General features: G+C 29.2%; 1 protein-coding gene across 5 annotated transcripts in view; it reads right to left on the reverse strand.

The window, feature by feature from the left end:
- LOC142331610 (protein sprint-like) overlaps positions 1-22,530 on the reverse strand; it is a 747,263-nt gene that overhangs the window by 433,745 nt on the left and 290,988 nt on the right. For 3 of the 5 annotated variants that reach the window (XM_075377634.1, XM_075377632.1, XM_075377635.1), the window contains exon 2: positions 8,864-9,426. The exons of the other annotated variants lie outside the window; for them this stretch is intronic. In XM_075377634.1, the coding sequence (XP_075233749.1) occupies positions 8,864-9,087 (224 nt within the window). In that variant the 5' untranslated portion in view covers positions 9,088-9,426. The remainder of the gene's footprint in view (positions 1-8,863; positions 9,427-22,530) is intronic. 5 annotated transcript variants of the gene reach the window in all.

The raw sequence follows: 22,530 nt of genomic DNA on the forward strand, positions 1-22,530 counted from the left end.
GACCGCTGAGAAATTTCTCTCCTTAAGGTTGGGCGAACCTGTGTCGTTCATGGCCACGCTAGTTAATGTACACATTGCATTGTTGTCTGTAAGTTGTCGCGTTGTATTATCTTTGATTATGTTTGAGATATTACGTTATGAAATGAATAGGAAAATCGATGTTGCCGACTGTGAAATACGTAGAGTCAAACGTTTTTTAAACCATCAAAATGTTAAGCCGGCTGAAATTCACAGGCAGTTGGTTGCTATGTACGGTGATAAAGTAATGAATGAAAGAAACGTCCGAAAACAGTGTGAAAATTTTAGAAATATCAGAATTAATGTGCACGATGAAGAACGTTCGAAGAGGCCCTCAATAATCACCGAGGACTTGCTTCGATGATGAAATCAGAAGAGATCGTCGCTCAACGATTTCCAACGTGGCCCTTCTTTCTCCTGATGTTTCAAGAGCTGTTATCGGTCGCATTGTTCATGACCATTTAGGCTTCAGAAAGGTTTGTACACGTTGGGTGCCGCACGTCTTAACGGAACGTCACAAAAAAATTCGAATGGGGTCTGCTTTGATGCGCTACACAGAAACAGATGATGAGTTCCTTAATTCAATGGTTATCGGCGATGAACACGGATTTCGTATTACATGCCAGAGAGAAAATAGCAATCAAGTGAATGGCGTCATCCTCAATTATCAACCAGACCGACAAAGATTAAGCTACAGCCATTTGGATGCAAACTGATGGCCTCAGTCTTTTGGAATCGGTTTGACATACTATTGACTGATTTCATGCCACGTGGAGCGACTATAAATGCAGAAGCCTTCTAAAAACTTTACGTAAGTTACGGTGCCATTCAAAATCACTGATGTGAGCGGCTGACCGACGGCGTCGTCCTGCTGCACGATAATGCACGTCCACATGTTGCGGGTCCGACACGTGATTTAATGAGAACATTTGGATGGGAAATTTACGATCACCCACCATATAGTCCGGACTTAGCTCCTTCTGATTACCATTTGTTTGAGAAATTGAAAGAATTTTTGAGTGATTAGCAATTCGCGGGTGACGATGAAGTTAAAAATGCTGTTAATCAGTGGTTAAATGGACTGGCGACAGAAGAATACGACGAGGATATATTGAAGCTGGTGTATCGCTACGATAAATGTCTTAATTCATGTGGTTATTAAGAGAGATAATCTCTGGTATTACACAATATAGAAAAATTGATATGTATCAGCTTTTACGTATTTAATCATATACTACAGTAAGTGTAATAATATGTTTGCCTAGAGTAAATTGATCGTGTAAAAATAATTTAACTTAAAACAGAGAATATGTAACGGGTAAACAAATAAATATTAAAAACAGGTAATATCGAAAAAAAATACAAAAAAGGAAATAACTTGACTCTGTAACAACACTGTTGAAGAATCTTTATGACGCATAATACTAAGAAATTCAACTACAAGGCGCACTTACTTACCAGTAATAAAAAAAAAATATTGCACACTTCTTATTGTTTACAACCAATTTTACGTTAAACTTAAAAAAATGTGTTCTGCGTTACCAATTTTGTATATTACAATAATTTTCTAAAAAAACCATTACTAGAAATCCAGTCATCGTTTTATTAAGTTTTTCAAGACAAAGATTAAATGAAATCATCACCATTAAGTTAAACCCCTAATTTAATTCGAATAACCAGTACGGCTTCATTTTACCATTAGAATAGAAACCAGGATAGATTTTTTGTCAACCTGGAAGCGTTTGCGGGCCTACGTTAACATTAATTTCTTTGTTTATTTTCATTTGCAGAATATGTCCTGAAATTATTTCAGTTTCTTCGTGAAACATTGTGCATATCATTAAGTAACGTAGTTAAAAATACAAAAAACGGGATAGATAGAGTAAAGCAATAAGCCGATAAATCCCTTTCTCGAGAAAACAATGAATTAAGAACGCTTTGATTAGCGTGTTATTTTCTACCCTTCCTAGCACTGTCACTCTAAATTTGTCAGAAAAAGCACCTGAAATGATCCCAAGGAAATGATAAAATCGTGACAATATTACATTATTCGGGAAAATGAAAACGTTTAAATATTTTAGAAAACGTGGAAATATTCAAGCTAAAATTATTTTAACTGTTACTATGAAGAATCAGATGGATTAGTTTCAAGAAACTGTATAACCGTTAAGCGGGAGGGACAAAGAAGAAGCCTTGACAAAAGTAATGGGGAGTAGGAAAAGCTTAAAATCGTTATTTTACTCAACGACCTAACACAGGAAGACTCCGTGTTAAAAGTAGTTTTAAGAATGAAGCTACTCTGAAACGCGTCAACTACGAGAGTAACAATGCTAAGAAGGGCAAAATATAACACTCAATTCAATTATGATAGTTACTAGCGGAAATATAACATATTGTTAAAATTTGATGCAAGTTTTAGTAATTGCTTAATAAATAATATCTGTATTTTATGTTATTAAATCTGTCAAAATCATTTTCTTCACTTCAATGCCAAATCTGTGGAACAACTTGTCCGTACACTCTATTCTTAAAAGAAAAGTAGAATATTTTACAATAAAAAAAAAAAAAAAAAAAAATTAAATTTTTTGTTAAACAAAATTTTTTTACGAAATATTGAAAACTATGTAAACACTATTTAAAAAAAAGAAGAAAATCGAAAGTGCCTCAAACTTTTTTCGGGAGATATTACGTAAACCTGATGTGAATTTTAAAGAAAAGTAACACTTAGAAAATCTACTAAAATAAATTATTAACCTATAATAGATATACATTTCAATTTGATTAAAAAACAAAAACAAAAAACAACATTAAAACCCGTTACACAAGTAAATAATTTGTTGTAAAACACGTAATTAAATGTTAATTAATTTTAAAAATTATCCAGTTAACAATAATAAAAATTGCTATATATGAAAAAAAAAACTTTTTAATTTAAAACGACAAAATCCATGTGATAAAAAGTATTTAAAAAGGGTAACCTGATAGTTTGAGGTTAAAAACTGAAAATGGATATAGCTATGTTTTGATTAAAATTCTTCACGAAGTTTCACAACAAAAACAAAAAACCATAAAATAAGTGCAAATTTTTCACGGCGCTGTAGCTACGTAAACAAAATTTTAAAAAGGAATAAAGTACACTAAAACTAAGTAAAATTGAATTAATTTTAAATAAAAAAAATTATAAATACTTTTATAATTTATCATCAATTATTACTCGTATTAATTAATAATAGTGAAAATATTATTTTAATTAGTTTAGCTGACCGGTACCGTTAAACACATTTAGCTACAATAGCTAAAACGATCAAAAAGTTCAGTAAAGAATTAGGTCCGATTGGACCCCCTTGATCAAATGACGTGTTACCTTAAACCTTATGTAGTATAAACGTGTATTAAAAAAATTCTTAAAATATTTTAGATCTTAGTCCACCTACATCTTCCCACAATCATCAAAATTATACTGCAGTTAAAATATAACTACAAATAAAAATTAACATCTTAATTACAAAAGTTGGGTCCCATTTGACCTCTTGCTCGGCAGCTATCTCATTTAATATTTTTAATAACAGCCACAACTTTTAATACAGATAAAGCATTAGTAATTATAAAAAAAAAATTCATAATTTTGTTGAGTCCCATGAGTTCCCGCTTTTTTTAAAAAAAGATTCTCATATCATCTACATTAACAGTAGATAAAGTTGAATTTTCAATCTAAAAAATTTGTACGGGTCCAAATTCAGTCCTTTATTTTTTGGCCCTTAAAAGTTTATTTATTGAAGTAATTATTTACTTTAATCAGAAGGCCCGATTTGGCGGAATGTTGTTCAACAAGGTTAAAACCATTCATAAGGATACCGTGATGCTCACTTGTCCGATAAATTAGGTAGAAGCTCGGATACATATATTTTGTCACAAATTTCAGCTTTTATGGTCAACGAATTTTAGAGATTTGAGGAAAAACTGTTTCAAAATAATAATGAATATCCCTCAGCCTTAAATACGACCGACTTAAAACTGGAATTTTAATTAATTTAAGTTCTTTTATCGTTCTAAATCCTATAATCATAATTTTCTACGACCTAAGGTCATAATAAAATGTCTAAGGTCAAATGGCAAAAACTACCCCTGCGTCTAATTTAATGTCATCAATTCGTCAAATATAAATTTTTTTCCGAGTCATTTTCGAAAAATTTATGTTGAGCCGATCTTTTAGGAAATTTAACTTTTTTATTGTTTTTGAAATAAGAAACATCGACATTTGCAAAAATTCTGATACCTAAAATTTTGATCGATCCCTCTATATTTCCATTTATAGGTGTGCTGTGTTGCATCAGCAACAGGGCTGCAGCCGGAAAAATGTTTGTTTTTTTACGAAACAAAAACCTATATTTTAGGTAGATTTCATAGAATATTTTAGGTAGCTACCTATTGTAATGAGTACCATGATTATACTATCGGAAAATTTCGACATATCTTCGCGTTTCACATCCCCCAGATCCCAAAACAACAATCAGTTCAAAAGTATATAAGTTTATATATATTCACTATCTTGTGGACACGATAACTGCCGTAATTTTGCGCCAATCAGTTTTAAGTTGATACAAAAAATACAACGACCCAAAATCTCGGTCGAGTTCGTTATTGGGCAAAATCGGACCATAGGGGTGGAAATGGGAGAGCTTTAAAAAAAAAAAAAAAATATCGCTATAACTTTCTTATAAAGTAAAATATAGAATTCGTTTAAACTTTTTTCTATTCTTTGAATAAAGCCTAAAGATTACAAAAAAATTTTGATATCATCAACCATTAGCCCAGGGGGTGGAAAAATTGGGGGAAGACAGAAAACATCATACCTCCCTTAATAGGTTAAGTATCGAATCGGTTTAAAGTGTTGGTTAGTCCACTAAATATTACCTACAACTTTTGTCTGAAACGATTTTTGATATGACTAACCGTTACGGCAAGGAATGCCCAAAATATTGCTGGAATTGTAAGATGGGGCTTGTATTCTAAACATGTGAAACTTTTTTTTCAGATACAACCATTATCGCATTGTGTAAATTTAAAGTTTTCCTTAACTTTAAGTTGGAAATCTTTTTTATCCCCTACTTAGCACCGGTGAAATCTACCTCCGCCTTCCGGCGTGCCGAAAGGGAATTTTTTTTATATAATTTTTATTTTAAAAATACTTTGTTTAATCCGTGTTTATTTATTCATTAATTGAGTGTTGTCCTTTTAATTCTAGGTTGAATATTTCCATGTTTTACTTAAAGGTGGAAATCTTTTTTATTTTTTATACCCTACTTACCTCCGATAAAATTTAACTCAGTCTTCCGGCATACCGCGAAAGTGATTATTTTTTTTACTTTAATATCTCATTTTCAGGTTCAGGTAATTTTCAACTTTACTTTTTCAGTTTCAGGTAATATATGATAGTTGGTCGGAAGTCGTCATATTAATTTAAATTTTATGTAAGTATTGGCGCGTGAAAACAAAATTTTGACACTATGTATTCATAAGAGAATAATTTTTGATTGATAAATTAAATTATAGATACCATAGTAAATCATAAACAAATTAATTTACACGATTTAACATTATTAAAAGTAAATAAATATATTTTATTACGGAAAATAAAATAAAGATAATATTAATAGTACAAAACGAAAACCAGTAGAACGGTTGAGAAAAACTTTCACCACTTTAAAAGAACAACTTATGTAAAATATTCAATTCAATTTATGACTGGATCATGTTCAAATAATCATTATAAGAAGCCATATTTGGTAAACTAAATATATAATAGACGGGCACGACTAATAAATAACCTTACCTATAAAGAATGTCTATCAAGAAATGACATATATGTTGATAAAATATCAACGTGTTTTTATTTTTAAATTGTTTCAATAATATTCTAATAATAATGATTTATAGATATTATATAAAGTGCATTCGTAACTGTCGATAGTTTATATTTTGAACATACACAGATCGTATCACTAATTAAATTATATAACAACTTTTAGTAATAATAATAATTTTATAACTGTTTATATGTAATTACAATAAATAAGATGACATATAAATTTTACGTACATGCTCACGTACGTAATATGAAAATGATTATGATAAGGCGGAGAGAGGTTGACGTGTCATATTTATAAAATTAAAGATAACGATCAAAAGATTCATAGCAGTGTTCGCAACAACTAAACGAATTACAACAGAAAACCTTTCCAAATGCAAAATTAATTTAATATGAGGGTTCAAAATTTAGAGAAACCGATGTGTTATACATCTCGTAAACAAGATCGTGCAGCACGTTAAATCGATGTGTAGAATGATAAAAAGTAGATATAATTTCAACAAATATTTTTTTTTTTTTTGGAAAGATCGAGCAAAGATATTTAAAAGAAATCTTGGTAACGAAAAATATAATAGCCATGTTTTCAGGTCCGGCATAATTTCCTGATAGCTAAATACTATAGAAGTACGATTAAAAAATACAAATATACGTCTGAAAGATGCAACATTAAGATGCTAACCGAAAAACTATAGAAATAACGAAAATAGTACCAGTAATTTGTTTCATGTACGAAAAACTAAAACGATTTTGTTGGTTGGAATACTTACAACGTATGAAGAATAACAGACCAAGATCTATCTAATTCCAGAAAGAAATCTATATTCGAACCCAAAACTTTAATAAGTTATTCGACATATCGATGACAGAGGCTAGAAAGTCTTTATGTAGCTTTGATAGCGAATATGAGTAACGATTAAATAACCAAATTTTTTTTTATCACATGGAAGGGTCGTTCGGAAAGTTCTCGGCCCAAGACAGCAGATACAAGATATTGGGTATTTTTACTTCCCTGTCTATATAGCAGCTATAACGAAGCTATAGTAGTTATATGGAAGGCAAAGTATGATGATCAGTCAAAATTGGACACATCCGGTTTTCACCAAAACTTGACCAAAAACCGCAGAAAACAGAAAAATGGCATCGAAATTTCCGCGACAAAATGTGTGTATGTATGTATGTAGGCGTGTAAATCGCCTTATATCTCTAGAACTATTTGACCGATTATCACCAAACTTGGCTACAATAATTCTATAGTTGGGGCATTGATGCTATTAATTTACAATTCAAAAGGGTGGGGATACAGAGGGGAAAGGGATTCGTCTCCAGATTTTGCATAATTAGGATTATATTTTTTTTATATAATTTTGTGAATATTAATAAATTACTTTTGTAAAAAATTGTTTGCTAAATTTAGGACCCACTCCTAAAAATGGTTTTAATTTTGAAGAGTTATAGAAGGTAGTACAAGGAGTGATTTTCGTTACATTTTTTTTTTTTTTTAATGTTATTGTGAACAATTACAAAAACACATTTTTTGTATAAAATATTTTTTTTGCTAAATTTCACCCGAAAAATTGTAATAATTTTGAAACATTGTAGAATGTAGTACAGTGAGTCTTTTTCGTTGCAGTTTTTTCCATAAGCATCCGTTGTATCCACAAATTTGTTCCTCATCAAAGTGGGGTATATATATATAATTTTGTCAAATATAACAGCGCGAGGTTACTGAATATTAAAGTCGAGTAGTTTCTTCTATATGCATCATGATTTACAGGAGATGCTAGCGAATCGGTCGCCTTTACTGTTTACTTTAACTCTACAAGCTAACCGAATAAGATATAGTTGATAACCGTTTTAAAAATCTGAGACTGAAAACAAAATCTCATAAAATAATCCTATTCTGTTTTAAGTAGGTTTTCTTTCATAGTCTCATATTCATATTGTTAATTCTTTTTTTATGGATTTCCTCTTCCACATTTTTTTCATTTTCCACATTGTTCAAGAGAATGGTTTTTCATTTCCGACAGACGGTGTTTGTGAATAATTATAAACATAATTTTTTTTTGCTTGATGGTATCATCACATAAGCTTGAAGCTTGTGCGTGGGATATGGAAATGGAATTTTATAGAGAATAAAAATACTATGCCTGACCGAGATTCGAATTAGGAACCTCCAAATTAATAATAAAAACGGTAGTACTCCGCCACGGAGATCGGCGGATTGTTATCAAATATAAATTTAAGTAAATACAAGATAAATCAGTTATTGTACCCAAATATTTCGCGGTAAATCGTTGACTTTACAAGAAAAGTAGATAACTGATACTTTAAATCGAATTTTTATAAAATTCGAAAAAAAACTTTACAAATTTTTGCAAAATGAATATATCAAAAAAGTTAACATATCGAATGCCAAATAGAAACGTAGGAAAAATGTTGTTGCGGGGGGGGGGGGGGTTCCGAGAAGCACATGCACGTCCCTCTATTAACTATAAAAACTTATTTGAAAACAAATTAATTACTGCGAGTATAAATAACATAAATTTTTATCGATATTTTACTAACTTCATGTTTAGTTTTAAGAATTTTAGCCCTAAAACTCAAATTCAGACTTATTTATATCACCCAATGTCAGGTGAAAAAAAAAATTATAAAAAAAATTTCTTGGTAATAGAACTCAAAACAGGCCTATTTAAGCATATTTGACAAAAAAAAAATACATGAGGCGTGAAAAAAAAACAGACAAATAGTTTCAACAGTTAAACAGCTGCGGCAGAATGCAAGTTAACAAAAAAAAAAGGATATAATGTAGACGTTGTTTAACATATTTATAAGGATAGGTATTCGTCGTTCAAGAAAAAAAGAAACAATTGAAATAAAACAATAATAAAACAATACTATCAATAATAAAAATACTACTGAATATATGTATATAAATTCAAAAGAAAATTTAACTCTTTCTTATATTGTACTGACCGAGTTTTCCAGGCTCCAATTTCTGCATATCTCCTACTGCAATTGTGATTTGTCGGTAGAATAGGTAGGTTTCCGTTAACAGTTCTGCAACGCGACACTACTAATAAATTGTTATTTGTATTATTGTTGTTATTATTATTATTGTTGTTGTTACTATTGAGGCAACTTGCCTCACCAGGCTCACGCCCACGTCCTTTCATAATATCAAAACCGGGCGGAACCATCACATCCTTTTTTTCTAACCAGGATTCATTCTGATCCTTATTATTGTACACACCTTATTTCCAAATACACCTATTCAATTTTTATATTTATATATACACACACAACAAAAGCACATAAAGTCGTGGTAGCAAGTTCAATTTAATTAATATTTCACAATAAATTTTTAATTTTAGTTTGTTTTTTTTTTTGTTTTGTTTATTTTATGTTTTCACAATATCACTATACCACAGAAATACATAAAACACAATTATTAATACGTTTCTTATTTACAGTATATATATTATAATGTTTATAAATTACAATGAAAAAGATTTTATTTGATAGTTTATCAATCAATCCTGGAAAAATAAAAACATTTTTCAGTAAAAAGTACAACAAAACAAACAAACAAACAAACAAACACACACACACACACACACACACACACACACACACACACACACACACACACACACAGACAGACAGTGGTCATAATCTATTAGACAAAATAATAATTTTGTAAAATATCGGTCCCAAAATATTCATCTTTGAAAAAATCCTAGCGATTTCTTAGTACAGTAAAACTTAATCCATCCGTACAATACAGAAATCAACAAACCGGCTGTACATAAATAAAAAAATACAATTATAAAATAGTTATTCAGTACTGACCAAAGATGTTCAAACACTGCTCTCATTAAGGGCACTCGTAACCGGTAAGAAGTAAAACAAAATCGATTTTGGAATTTCTTCTCAGTTTATTTTTCAATATTTTCTTAGTCATCGAAATACGATTTGTAACTGTATGTTAAAAAATAAATTTTATATGATTTTTTTTTTAAATTGCGTCACAGCTCTTTTCCAAATAGCGACGCTCAAATTTGCCAATAAACCGGAAAATTTACCAGTAAAAACTGTCCTTACTAGCACAAAACATCTCTCCCGATGAATATTCTTCAAGCTATAAAACAAATATTTCAAAGCTTATCTGATGAAGATGTGTTGAAAAAATATTTCCATCGACAGATGCACAACTCCAACGAATCTCTCAACTACATAATTTGAAATCAGATGCCAAAAAATATTTTTGCGGGAAAGGAAACATTTGAATTTGGAGTACACGATGCGGTGTCAACATTAAATAATGGAAACATTACTGAATGTGAAGTTCTGCAACATTTTGGAATCGATCCTCTTCTTAACACCGAATTGACGAGAAACGTAATCGAGGCGAAAAAACCGTTCAAAAAATGCAGAAAAGAGCAAGACAAACAAATAGAAACAAAACGTTAAAGCTAGAAGATCAGTAAACTAACACTGATGACCAAGATTGTGAAGTTGGGCAGTTTTAAAACAGTTCAAAAACTTGTTTATGTAATTTTTATATCCTGTTTTCCAAAAATCATATTTTTCTATATTTATGACTCATTATCTTAAGAACCACTGAAGATAACAACTTGAATTTTTTTTTATTATTCTATACATCTTTCAATACATCTAGAATTATGAAAAAATGTGAAAAATTATCCGTTAAGAAAAATTGCAATAAGTAAAAAAGAGAAAAAAAGTATTATTAATTAATACATCATTAGAGAAGTGGTTTATAGTTATAATTGTAGATGCATCTAATCTAATTAGAATATCAAGTATCCAGAAAACATTTGAAGCCTGTAGCATTAATAATAGGTTCTGAGAAAATGCATCTTCAATATAGCTAAAATTAAAATAGCAAAGGATAAGCGGTTAGAGTGCCCAACAAGAGTTATTCTACAATGCCTAAACTGCGGAGGGGGTAATTTAGAACTTCTTGGAATAAACAGCAAAAATATTTTAACAACTTACCCGAATTATGTCAAGAATTGCAATAATATTAAAAAGTTCACGAGATTTTTGAAAAAATGTTTGTTAATAATCCGTGTTTCATTACGTATGAGAGACTATGAAAAGATTGCTTTAATTTATAATTAAAATCTTATTTTGATTTATAGTTCAAAGATACTTTTAATAATAATTAAGGGAACATATTTAATCTTTTTACTTTAAAGAAAACATTTATTTTCTTATAATTATAATTATTATAATTTTAATTAATTAATCATTCATTCATTAATAATAAAGTAATAAATTATTCAATTATATTATTATATGATTTGAAGAGAAAATATAAAATGATAAAACTTCAGATAAGTTAGTTTTATGTGTTAATAATTAGAAAATAAATGGTTAAGACACATTTAATGATATTTTTATAAAATTTTGTAGTGTTACAATTTATCATTAAAAAAACAGCTGTTCCGTTGATTACTTCTTTAAAATTCGTTTTTCAAAATAACTTTTTCATTTATTTTAATGATAAACTGTATTTACTGTATAATTATTTAAATACGTTAAGGTGGTTAGATTAATTATACAGAGAATTTATCTACGTATTAATTGTACGAGTATTTAATAATTACATTGTCAATAGATGTTTGGAAAATGAATATTATCTATATATCGTTTTCAAAATCTTAAATCTCCGAAAGTTCTTCACAGATTGCTTTGAAATTTTGACACAACGTTGCATTCAAATACGGGCGTGATTTTATATACCTAAGGTGTCACATCTGTGACGGGTAAAAACCTGTTTTTTGTTTTTTTTTTAACAGCGCTATCTGTTGGACGTAAAAGCATCATACGCTAAACTAAATATTTTACGATTCCATTTCAATGTTTCCGATATGTGTGTCCGATATAGACTAAAAAACTACTGGACCGATTTACACGCAGGGATAAAGGGAGAAAGAGAAAAATCTAAAAAAGGTAAAAGGGAAGAAGGTAAAAAGGGAGGAGGAAAATGGAAAGGGTAAAGGAGAAAAAAATGGGGGAAAGGCGACGGGAAAGGGAAAATAAGGAAAAGAGAAATTGGGGAAGGAAAGGGAAAGGGGGAAAAGGAAAAGTTTAATTTTGTGAAGTTCCGTATTGTTCATTTTGTTAATATTTTATCAAACTTTAAATTTTGTTCATTTAATTTATATATATATATATATATATAGTCAAATCTAGCAATAGCGAAGCACTGTCGGGCCTACTAGTTAATAACACAAAATATTATCATACAAGTAAATTACGTATAAAAAATAATGTTGACTAAGCGATTAATTAAACATAATAAGTGAATGATAATCAATTATTTATAATAAAGAGCGAAAGAGAATGAATTGCCACCCAATGGCGACATTTATACGTAACTACTAACTGTAAGATTATAAAAAAAAATTACTAAAAGGGAACATCGTAAAATAACCAACATATTGTTGGACGTCAATAAAAACGATAGATATTTTCATTTCAATTGTTAAAATTTTAGTAAAAATATCTTTGAATTAAAATAATTACGACTTGACAATTGGAAAAAATTATATGCACATCACATATATATAGATGACGTAAGTCTGTGCGATTAAGTGCAATCAAAACACATAAATAAAGCACAATAAAAAATGTAGCCGTAAATCGAGTGCACACAAGGTCGACCATGACATACAAGAATTAATATCATGAAATAATACCATTAGAATTCTTTGGGAAGTATTCAAGAGTTTTTAAAAAAAATTACTTCTTAAATTTAAAATAAAAATTGAAGATAATTTACTACTAAATAATTCTACATAAGCTCACTGCACAATACTATCCATGTAATTCATTAAGGTAAGTGCAGGAAATTGCAACAGCATCTTCTATACTTATATGTAAACATAAAAATAAACGAATAAATATCAAATTTCAATAAAAGCTAACAAATCAATGAGAAATAATTTCATACGAAACTCATACGTATTTCACACATACGTAACTCATACGCATTATTTACATAGATAAAAATTAATGAAGTCATGGAAAATAAGATAGAAACAATGAATCATACGCAAGTGACTAAACAAAGAAAAGTGTATAAAATTTTACAGAATTAATTATATTTGTTTCTTAGATATCAAACATTCATGCTCTTTTATTTTTCTGCAGTATAACGTATAAAAAGTATAATAATATGAGGACGATCCAAAAAGTAATGAGACGGATTTTCGCACAAAAATTTAACGTGCGCAAAGCGGCAGTCCTGCATGTATGCAAGTACCCTGGTGTATTGACTACTTTCGTGTCAACTTCAAATTGATTCTTGTAATCATTCAGTTTAAGTGAACGTTCGCGTAAAGTGTATTGGGTAATCCCTTGTCAACCCACCGGGTTGGTCTAGTGGTGAACGCGTCTTCCCAAAGTAGTTGATTTGGAATTGGAAGTGGAGAGTTCCAGCGTTCAAGTCCTAGTAAAATCAGTTATTTTTACACGGATTTTAATACTAGATCGTGGATACCGGTGTTCTTTAGGTGGTTGGGTTACAATTAACCACACATCTCAGGAATGGTCGAACTGAAACTGTACAAGAGACTACACTTCATTTACATTCATACATTTCATCCTCTGAAGTGTTATCTGAACGGTAGTTACTGGAAGCTAAAAAAAACAGGAAATAGTAGAAAGGGACATACTTTCATGAAAATCCCAATCATCCGAACATTTCGTATTTCATTTAAGGAGCAATACGGATTACTTCATCACATTTTTTGTACTTATCTATGAAAGGTGTGAAGGCAAAAATTGAATTCTAAAAACAAATAAGGGATGGTTTTATGTTCTTAACAGTATGACTAGCAAAGGCCTATTCTAGGATTTTATCTTATCTCTTATATTTAAAATAAAAAATAAAAAAATGCTTAAATTTTGAATAGGCATTATTCACTAGACTGCGACTCAAATGTATCATCTCTAACAATGAATATAACTAAATTGAATCAATTTAGTAACAGGAAAATAGCGTGTAATTCTAAAATTACAGCCAAAAAATAATCTATGAAAACAGCCCTAATTAATAATCGGCGAGGTTTTTCCAGAAGATAATTCCCAAGAAGCATATTAGTATACAGGGAAAATTGATTTCCTGCAGCCTCTAGTTGTAAAACAGTGAACCAATTACGATTATTCTGATCCTGAGTAAATATATCACTATCTATTAGCATTTTTGGCCGGAATGTATGCTTGCTGATTACAAGGCCTTGGTGGAGTTTCGCAAGGTGTATGTACTTATCGGATCCGTATTAAGTACAAGCATTTTCAGAACGACAGCACCTGTGGTAATTATCAAAGGTGTATTGAAGGCGGATGAGAGGTATATTCCTAGCTAAGGATCCATCAAGTGGCAGTACAAATAGCCCAACGCCGGTCTTTGGAGATAATTAGATAGTCCGGTCTCTTTCTCATACATAATTATACACATATAATTATTTAAAAACGCGTGTACTCTTAAGTACAAAAACAAGGATTTTTTTTTTACTATGGCTCTGGATTGCAAAACCTTGAAGAATTCTTTCAGAAATAAGAAAGTCAAAATCGAGTATTCCATGATTATTTTACCATAAATTTTTCTCTGTACAAAAAAATGATAATTATATAAATAAAATGAAGATTTATTAGTTTTAAACATGAAAGCCCTATTGGTAAAATACTTGAATCAATGTACTTATAAGAATACATACTCTCTTCTTACAGGCTACACTTTTCCAGATAATAGTTTCCACAACCTGTTAATTTTACGAAACGTAAAAAAATTTATATATATATTCCAAAAGTAAATAATCATAATAATAAAAATAACAACAAAAAATAGAACCTAATCGGTTATGCATACACAATAAAGTTAAACAGATGTAAATATATTCACTATCCGGGAGAATACAGTCTGTAACAAAACCCTCCTACTGCTAGAACAGAGACAGTCCAATGACAGCCGGTTATATAGCCTAGAGGTATGCTATTTACAACGAATAACAACAAAGCAAAAATACAATTTACTGGAAGTTTAAACATTTATTTCATTAAAAAAATAAAATGCAAATGTAAAGAATAAATAGTAAATTTGCCTAATCTATTAAATCATAATGAAAGACGGAAATGCATCAACGTCGAGATATTTTACGTTTATAAATATAATTTTCAGAATATACAAGACTGGGTACGGAAATTAAACATAAACTATTCTACAGAAACGAGATTCATTATCGCATTAGATAACAAAATATGTTCATATATTTGAAAAATGATTCATTTATAACAAGGAATATCAACTCGTACAAATAACAAAAAAATAATATTAAAAATAAATTAAATCTGCCAAAGTACTCGAATTTTAAAGATATCTTAATTTTGAAAAAATTATATCTTAGATAATTATGTTTTAATTATATCATTTCGGTGTAATATTTTTTTTGCATCAGTCATCTGATTTGATTGGTTTGATGCTTTCCTCCAATCCCTTTCTATTCGGTGCAAATCAATATAATTTTATCGGATTCTAAATCTTCAATTATCTTAGTTGTATATTCTAATTTATAAATTTATTTTCATATAAATTTCATTTCAAAATTATTAAAACAAAAAAATTTTCATCTACATTTCACATAAAATGATTTTCTCCACAATAGAACTTACACATAAAAAAAAACACAAAATTTAAAGCTACTGCAAATAACTTATTAATTCTTATAAAATTGCCGTTTACTTAATTAATTGAAATCAAAACAACTGAAAGAATATTTCTTCTTTTGTTGATATCGTTAATAACTATTTAAAAAAAAAATACAAAAAATTTATTTTTTAAATAGATCTCTAAAATTTATTTTAAAAATATGTTGATCTAAAAAATACCCATCCGTATGAAATAACGCCGATTGCAAGAAACGCAAAGTAGAGAAACCTGCTGCTTCATAATAAAAAAAGAAAAAACGTAAAGAAGAACAAAGAAATAAAGTAAAAAGATTGCTACAGATCTAGATATAAGATTGTTTTTGGAATGCGGAAATATTTTTGTTAATGTTTTATAACGATTTCCTTGAATTTTGGTGACAACATTATTGAAATATTAAAACGATATTAAGCTATATATAGCAATAAGTTATGTAATCTAATAAACGATAAAAAAAAGGATAAATATCTGTAAATCATCCATATACAGCGTATAATTTTCTTCTTTTTTTTAAATTTTCAATAAAGATATCGCTAAGAAAACCTTATAACAGGGCAATCAGTGGAAATTTCTCTACAAATAGAAAAAAAAAGAATCATCTAAATCGGTCCATTCATTATGGCTTAAACAAATACACAAAATATTAATAACACAGATCGAACTGAAAAACTCTTCCTTTTTTGCTTCCGGCTATAACAAAATAAACCACAATGATAAATGAATTTTTCTATCATTATTACCGTTTAACATACGTCTGAAAATTGAAAACCTTACGGGAAAGTGTTTTATTATGCTTTATTGATATTTTTGATAAATTACAAAACAATTTCCAAATAATTTCTTTAAAATAAGTAAACATTTTTATTGAAAAAATAATATTGCTCTTTCAATGATACTTTAAATAATACTAATTGAAAAAATTTTTTATTTTTTTTGCATCCAATTTAACTTTACTATATAAATATTTGCTGCAATAATTTTCATTCAAGACTTGTGAATCATAAATTACTACTCTGTAGATATTTTTTAATATTTAATATCTTCATGAATTTACCTTGTCTTTTGTTTAAGTTTTAAATAATTATTTTTTTTTGTCTAAGTCATTTGACTGGTTTGATTCAACTCTCCAAGATTCCCTATCTACTAGTGCCAGTCGTTTCATTTCAATGTACCTCCTACATCCTTAAAAAATTGTTTTACATATTCCAAACGTTACCTGCCTGCAATATTTTTTCCTTCTACCTGTCTCTCCAATATGAAAGCGAATATTCCAGGATGCCGTAATATGCGGCCTATAAGTCTGTCTCTTCTTTTAACTATATTTTTCCAAATGTTTCTTTCTTCATCAATTTGCCGCAACACCTCTTCATTTGTCATTATATCCACTCAACTGATTTTTAACATTTTCCTGCAGCACCACCATTTCAAAAGCTTCTAATCTTTTCTTCACAGGTACTTCCAAGTTTCACACCCATATAAAGCTACGCTCCAAACATATACTTTCAAAAAACTTTTCTGACGTTTAAATTAATTTTTAATGTAAACAAATTATATTTCTGACTGAAATCTCGTTTTACCTGTGCTATTCGGCATTTTATATCGCTCCTGCTTTAGTAATTCTACTTCCAAAATAAAAAAATTCTTCTTCTCCATAATCTTTTCTCATCCTATTTTTACAATCAGTGATCCATCTTCGTTATTTCTACTACGTTTTATTACTTTCGTTTTGTTCTTGTTTATTTTCATGCGGTAGTTCTTGAGTAGGACTTCATCCATGCCGTTCATTGTTTCTTCTAAATCTTTCTACTCTCAGCTAGAATTAAGATATCATCAGCAAATCGTAGCATCTTTATCTTTTCACCTTGTACTGTTACTCCAGATCTAAATTGTTCTTTAACATCATTAACTGCTAGTTCTATGTAAAGATTAAAAAGTAATGGGGATAGGGAACATCCTTGTCGGACTCCCTTTTTTATTACGGCTTCTTTCTATTCTTCAATTATTACTGTTGCTGTTTGGTTCCTGTAAATGTTAGAAATTGTTCTATGACTGAACTTGAACCCTAACTTTTTTTAAAATGCTGAACATTTTATTCCAGTCTACATTATCGAATACCTTTTCTAAGCATTATTAATAATAATTAATATGAACTTTAATCGGATTTTTTATTTTATAATTAATCGTATATTTTGTGATGCTGCTCTGATCAAGGTTTACAACAGTTTCTCTTGATCTATCCAGCAAAATGCTGAGACAGTTCTTTTTATCCACAGATTCACCCGTTTTTTGACAATTTATAAAATGTATTAATATGCACCAATAAGAATAAAAAATTATTTACTTTTACGTGCAAAGAAAGATATTTAAAATAGAATGTATTCGAATATTTGACAAGCATAATCTTTATCAAGAAATAATCGACGACTACGATGATGATTGTACAACAGTTGAAATGCGAATTTGATTTAATTTTTTTTTTTATAATCAGTTTTGAGCATGTTTTGCACGAATATATCAGAAAATGAAATTGGAATATTACATGGAACAAAATTCCATCTATTAAATTGTACAAAAAAAAATATTTTTAATTTCAGCCTTATATTTCACGATATATTTTTACAGTTAAGTAACAATATTAAAGAGAAAAATAATCAGCTTTAATTAATATTTTACATCTAATCTTATAACCAACTATAATAAACAGGACTTAATTCACAGCACGCGCCCCAATCTCTCTTGTAAGTCAACTTTTTTTCCTTTCTTTTTTTTAATTCAGTGACGTCGTTTGTGACCAATTCCAAAGGGGATTTGATTTAATTGTTAGAGAAGGTTAGGGGGATAGGGGTTCTGGTGCAATTAACCGATGAGACAAAAGGAACTTATATGCAAATGGGGTGAACCTTCCTTTTATTGTTGTCAAATCCGCCAACGTATTGTGAATAGGTGATTCTAAAACCCTACAACCAACAGATGCTGAGAGTACAGTACGGTTAAAACAGTAGTCTAAAAGAAAAAAAAAACGATTAGAATTTATTACGTTACTAAGTATGAACGGAAATAATAATAATCTGGCAAAAAATTTTATTGCACAACAGAACAAAACTTTGGAGTAAAAAATACATATGTACTGTATATACATATTTGTGCCGTCCGAGTAGTCTAGAAAGGGACATCCCAGAAAGTAAAAAATGTTCATTTTTGGTAACGTCACATCATAATTTAATTTCACAACCCTTTCCCTTCAACACTACACAATATTTTTAAAAATCAGCTCGGTTTAAGAATAAAAAAAAAAAAACAGAAAATAAAATAATTATCACAAAACATAAATCCTTATAATTGAAAACAGGTAAAGCACTTAAACAATTTAATCTATATCAGTCCATTAAACACTTAAATACTACTATAAATTAACGGAAAAGATATTAATAATTAAAAATCATAATTTTTCAATAACCTTGATTTTTCTAAAACATTATCAATTAATTCACAGTTACAAGTAAGAAACGTCCATATTTTAGTTTATTTCTTTATTCCACCTGTGCAAATTTATTTTAACTAAGCTGATATAAAATTTTTAACAAAAAAATGCACCCATAGGCAAGCATATAGGTAGTGTTAATGCATGATGACTCCACTCCAGACTGAAGTGATTATAGTATTAATTTTATAATCTTACTGAATAATAAATTATTCTCACCACCACATAGTTAACATAAAAATGTATTAAAATGAAATGATATTAAATAAATGTACTTTTGTCGTCTATTTATGGAGGCTCCACCTTCTCTTGAATCTCTCCATCCTTAGAAAGTATACTTGTGCGCTTGGTGCAGAATTTCTTTGCCTGATAGAAGGATCCTTATATGATAAATGTTTTAAAAAATAAAAATTTTCATTCTTGATCAGAACAAATGTTTTTATTTATTTTAAAACTGTCATTTATTTAAATAATTATACTGTTAGTTTATCGGAAGACAATATAGACGTCTGATTTAAAGTCCCATACAGCATAGTAAAAACAAGCAAGATTTAAATTATATACAAACTAAAATTCTACAGGTAAATTATTTTTGAGGTTGGATAACAAAAAAAAAAAAAAAACAATCGCAATAAATATTAAAGTACTACTAGATTACAAGTAATCTTTTTTGAAACATTATAATATAAAATATTGTTGGTATGACAAAAAAGAAACCGGACTTTTCAAAAATCGCGCTAATGTATCGATTCTCGTTATTCCTCTAGTGGCGCTGCATAGAACGAGTCTTTAGAAATACCATTCCGCTTGTATATTGTTTCACCGTTGTTTACAGTTTCCAAGCGCATAAGCGAAATTGTGTTCCGTTGATCGTGTTTTTGGGGTTTTTCTGATGTAAAGAAAATGAAGATAACTGAAGAGCAACGTGTTTCTCAAAAAATTTGTTTCATACTGAGCAAGACATTTACATAAAAACTTTAAAAATATTGCAAGCTGTGAATATATGAATCGTAAAGTATATTGAGATTGGAATTTAGTTCCAAATGAAGAACGCCGAAACATATAGGCGATATCGATCGTCTTTTTTGATTAGAATGGTGTAATTCATTACGGAGGCATTCCACGTGGTTAAATAATAAACAAGTTTTATTTTGAAATAATGAAGCGTTTAAGGGAGATAGTAAAAAAAGAGGTAGGAAGCGTTACGCGAAAAGTTATTCCCATTCTATGTTAAATTTCCCCGAGCATTCGGTGATTTTTATTCGAGAGTTATTTGGGAAGCATAACATCAACTAAATGTTGACCCGAGGTCTTTATTCTCCTGATTTGGCACGCGAGAGCTTCTTTTTTTTTTTATAAAATTAAAACCACCATTTCTAAGTGATACAGTTATTTATTTAATTTATTTATGTAATACCAGGTTATAGAGTAACAGCAAAGTGACATGATGTCAACAATAATCTGCAGAGATTCCAAGGCATTTGTACGTAGTATAGCGTGTAAGTATAAATGTACCGGTAAATGTGTACAGACTCAGAACAGACCACTCCTGAGACATGTGGTTAATTAAAATCCTACCACCAAAGAACACCGGTATCCACAATCTAGCATACACATCCATATAAGAGCAACTAACTGACTTTACAAGGATTCGAACCTTAGAACTTTCGACTTCCAAAATCATCTGATTTTGGGATGATGAGTTTAACCGCTAGATTAACTCCGTGGGTTCAAATTATAAAGGAAAACTGATTACGTATCAAGAAAATGCATTCTAACAATGGAAAAAAAGATCTGATTAATATAGGATATTTGTTATAACGCTTGTAAATAGAGTTTTATCTAATAACCCTATATCAGGAGGCTTACTAGATAAAATTAAAAGTGAAATGGTCTCCCGTAGTTTTGCTGAGCTAAAGGCATTGTAGCATATCAATACAGTACACCCGGTGAAATGCATAAGATATTCGAAGGTTAGAGGATAAGAATTGTAGTCATTTACCACTAGGAATGAAATAACCTAGCATATTCTAAGTGTATTTCATCTTAGAAAAAATAACTACGACTGAGGTTCAAAAAAGAGCGAGGTAGTATATGTAAAGAAAGAATTAACATAAATTAAAATAACGAAAGTTTTTACGGTAAATATAAAAATATAAATTAAATTTAGTAAATATTAAAAAAAGTAATATTAATTAACAATACAGAAATATGATTACTATAAAAGATAACTAGGAAAAGTTTTATTTTTTAAAATGTCCAAAAAAATAGAAAATTTTCTGACTGTACAAAATGTTCTCTTTGTAATTCTAACGGAATTCCGTTAGAATTACAAAGAGAACAAAATATATAACCAAATTATATATTACCAAAATATATTACCAATTGGTAAGAGTATGAATATGTTCATAGGCGCGCGCGCGTGTATGTGTGCGTGAATGAAAAAATAAAGAGAAAGAGAAAGAATGAATGCATATTAAATTATGTAGTAATTATAATATATTGATTTTTGATCATCATAATAGATGTTATCATGCTACTTTGACCAACTTTTCTGAAATTAAGTAAAGTATCTAAAATTAAATGCAGTGGAAACATTTATTTTTTTCAATAATTTTGTGAAAATTGTCAGTAGTGGCTGACAATATAGAGCAAAAACATTATATTCATCGTACCAACAAACTTTGTTTCTTTTGGGAACGGGGACGATTTCAATTTAAAATATAAAAAAAAGAAAATAGCACATAGTGGTAAAAAGTAAATGTTATGCAAAAGTAGTATACTTTTAAATTCTTTTAATAGGTTTCAATAAGTCCAATAAGACAAAATACTCAAATATCCTTTATTATCCCCTTTATTTTTTATTTGTCCTTTATTATTCCCTTTACAATTACATAAAATAATATACAAGCACGAGTGTTCGTAGGCGTGCGCGCTGTGTGTAGGTGCGTGAGTAACGGATATTCCAGTATTTCAGATATACAGAAATCATTAAAACTTTTAATTCATGATTAATAATTATTTCATAAATGTATTTATTTATTCAAACTCGAAAAGCACTTACATTATATAAAAATTCATAAAATTAGCTTGTTTATACAATAAACAAAACAAATACGAAAAATTATAGAACAAGAGTTCTAAAAATAACATTTTAACTGTATAACTCTGTAGCATTCCATAAATATTTTAATAAAAAATACTTCATCGATCGTTTAAAAAAAATATCAGAAGAGGGAACTTGGAAAATAATCCTTATAATAAAGAATTCAAGTAATTTATAAAATCTCATATTACATTAACAGCAGCGGTACCTTAAAACACAAATATCGTGGAAAAAAATCATTCCCTTCACATTCACCAAGTAATATTATTAAACATTAAACAAGATAAATAACGAAAGTAAAAATCGATAAGTTATAC

The sequence above is a fragment of the Lycorma delicatula genome, chromosome 10 (assembly GCF_047948215.1).
Source record: "Lycorma delicatula isolate Av1 chromosome 10, ASM4794821v1, whole genome shotgun sequence".
NCBI lineage: Eukaryota > Metazoa > Arthropoda > Insecta > Hemiptera > Fulgoridae > Lycorma > Lycorma delicatula.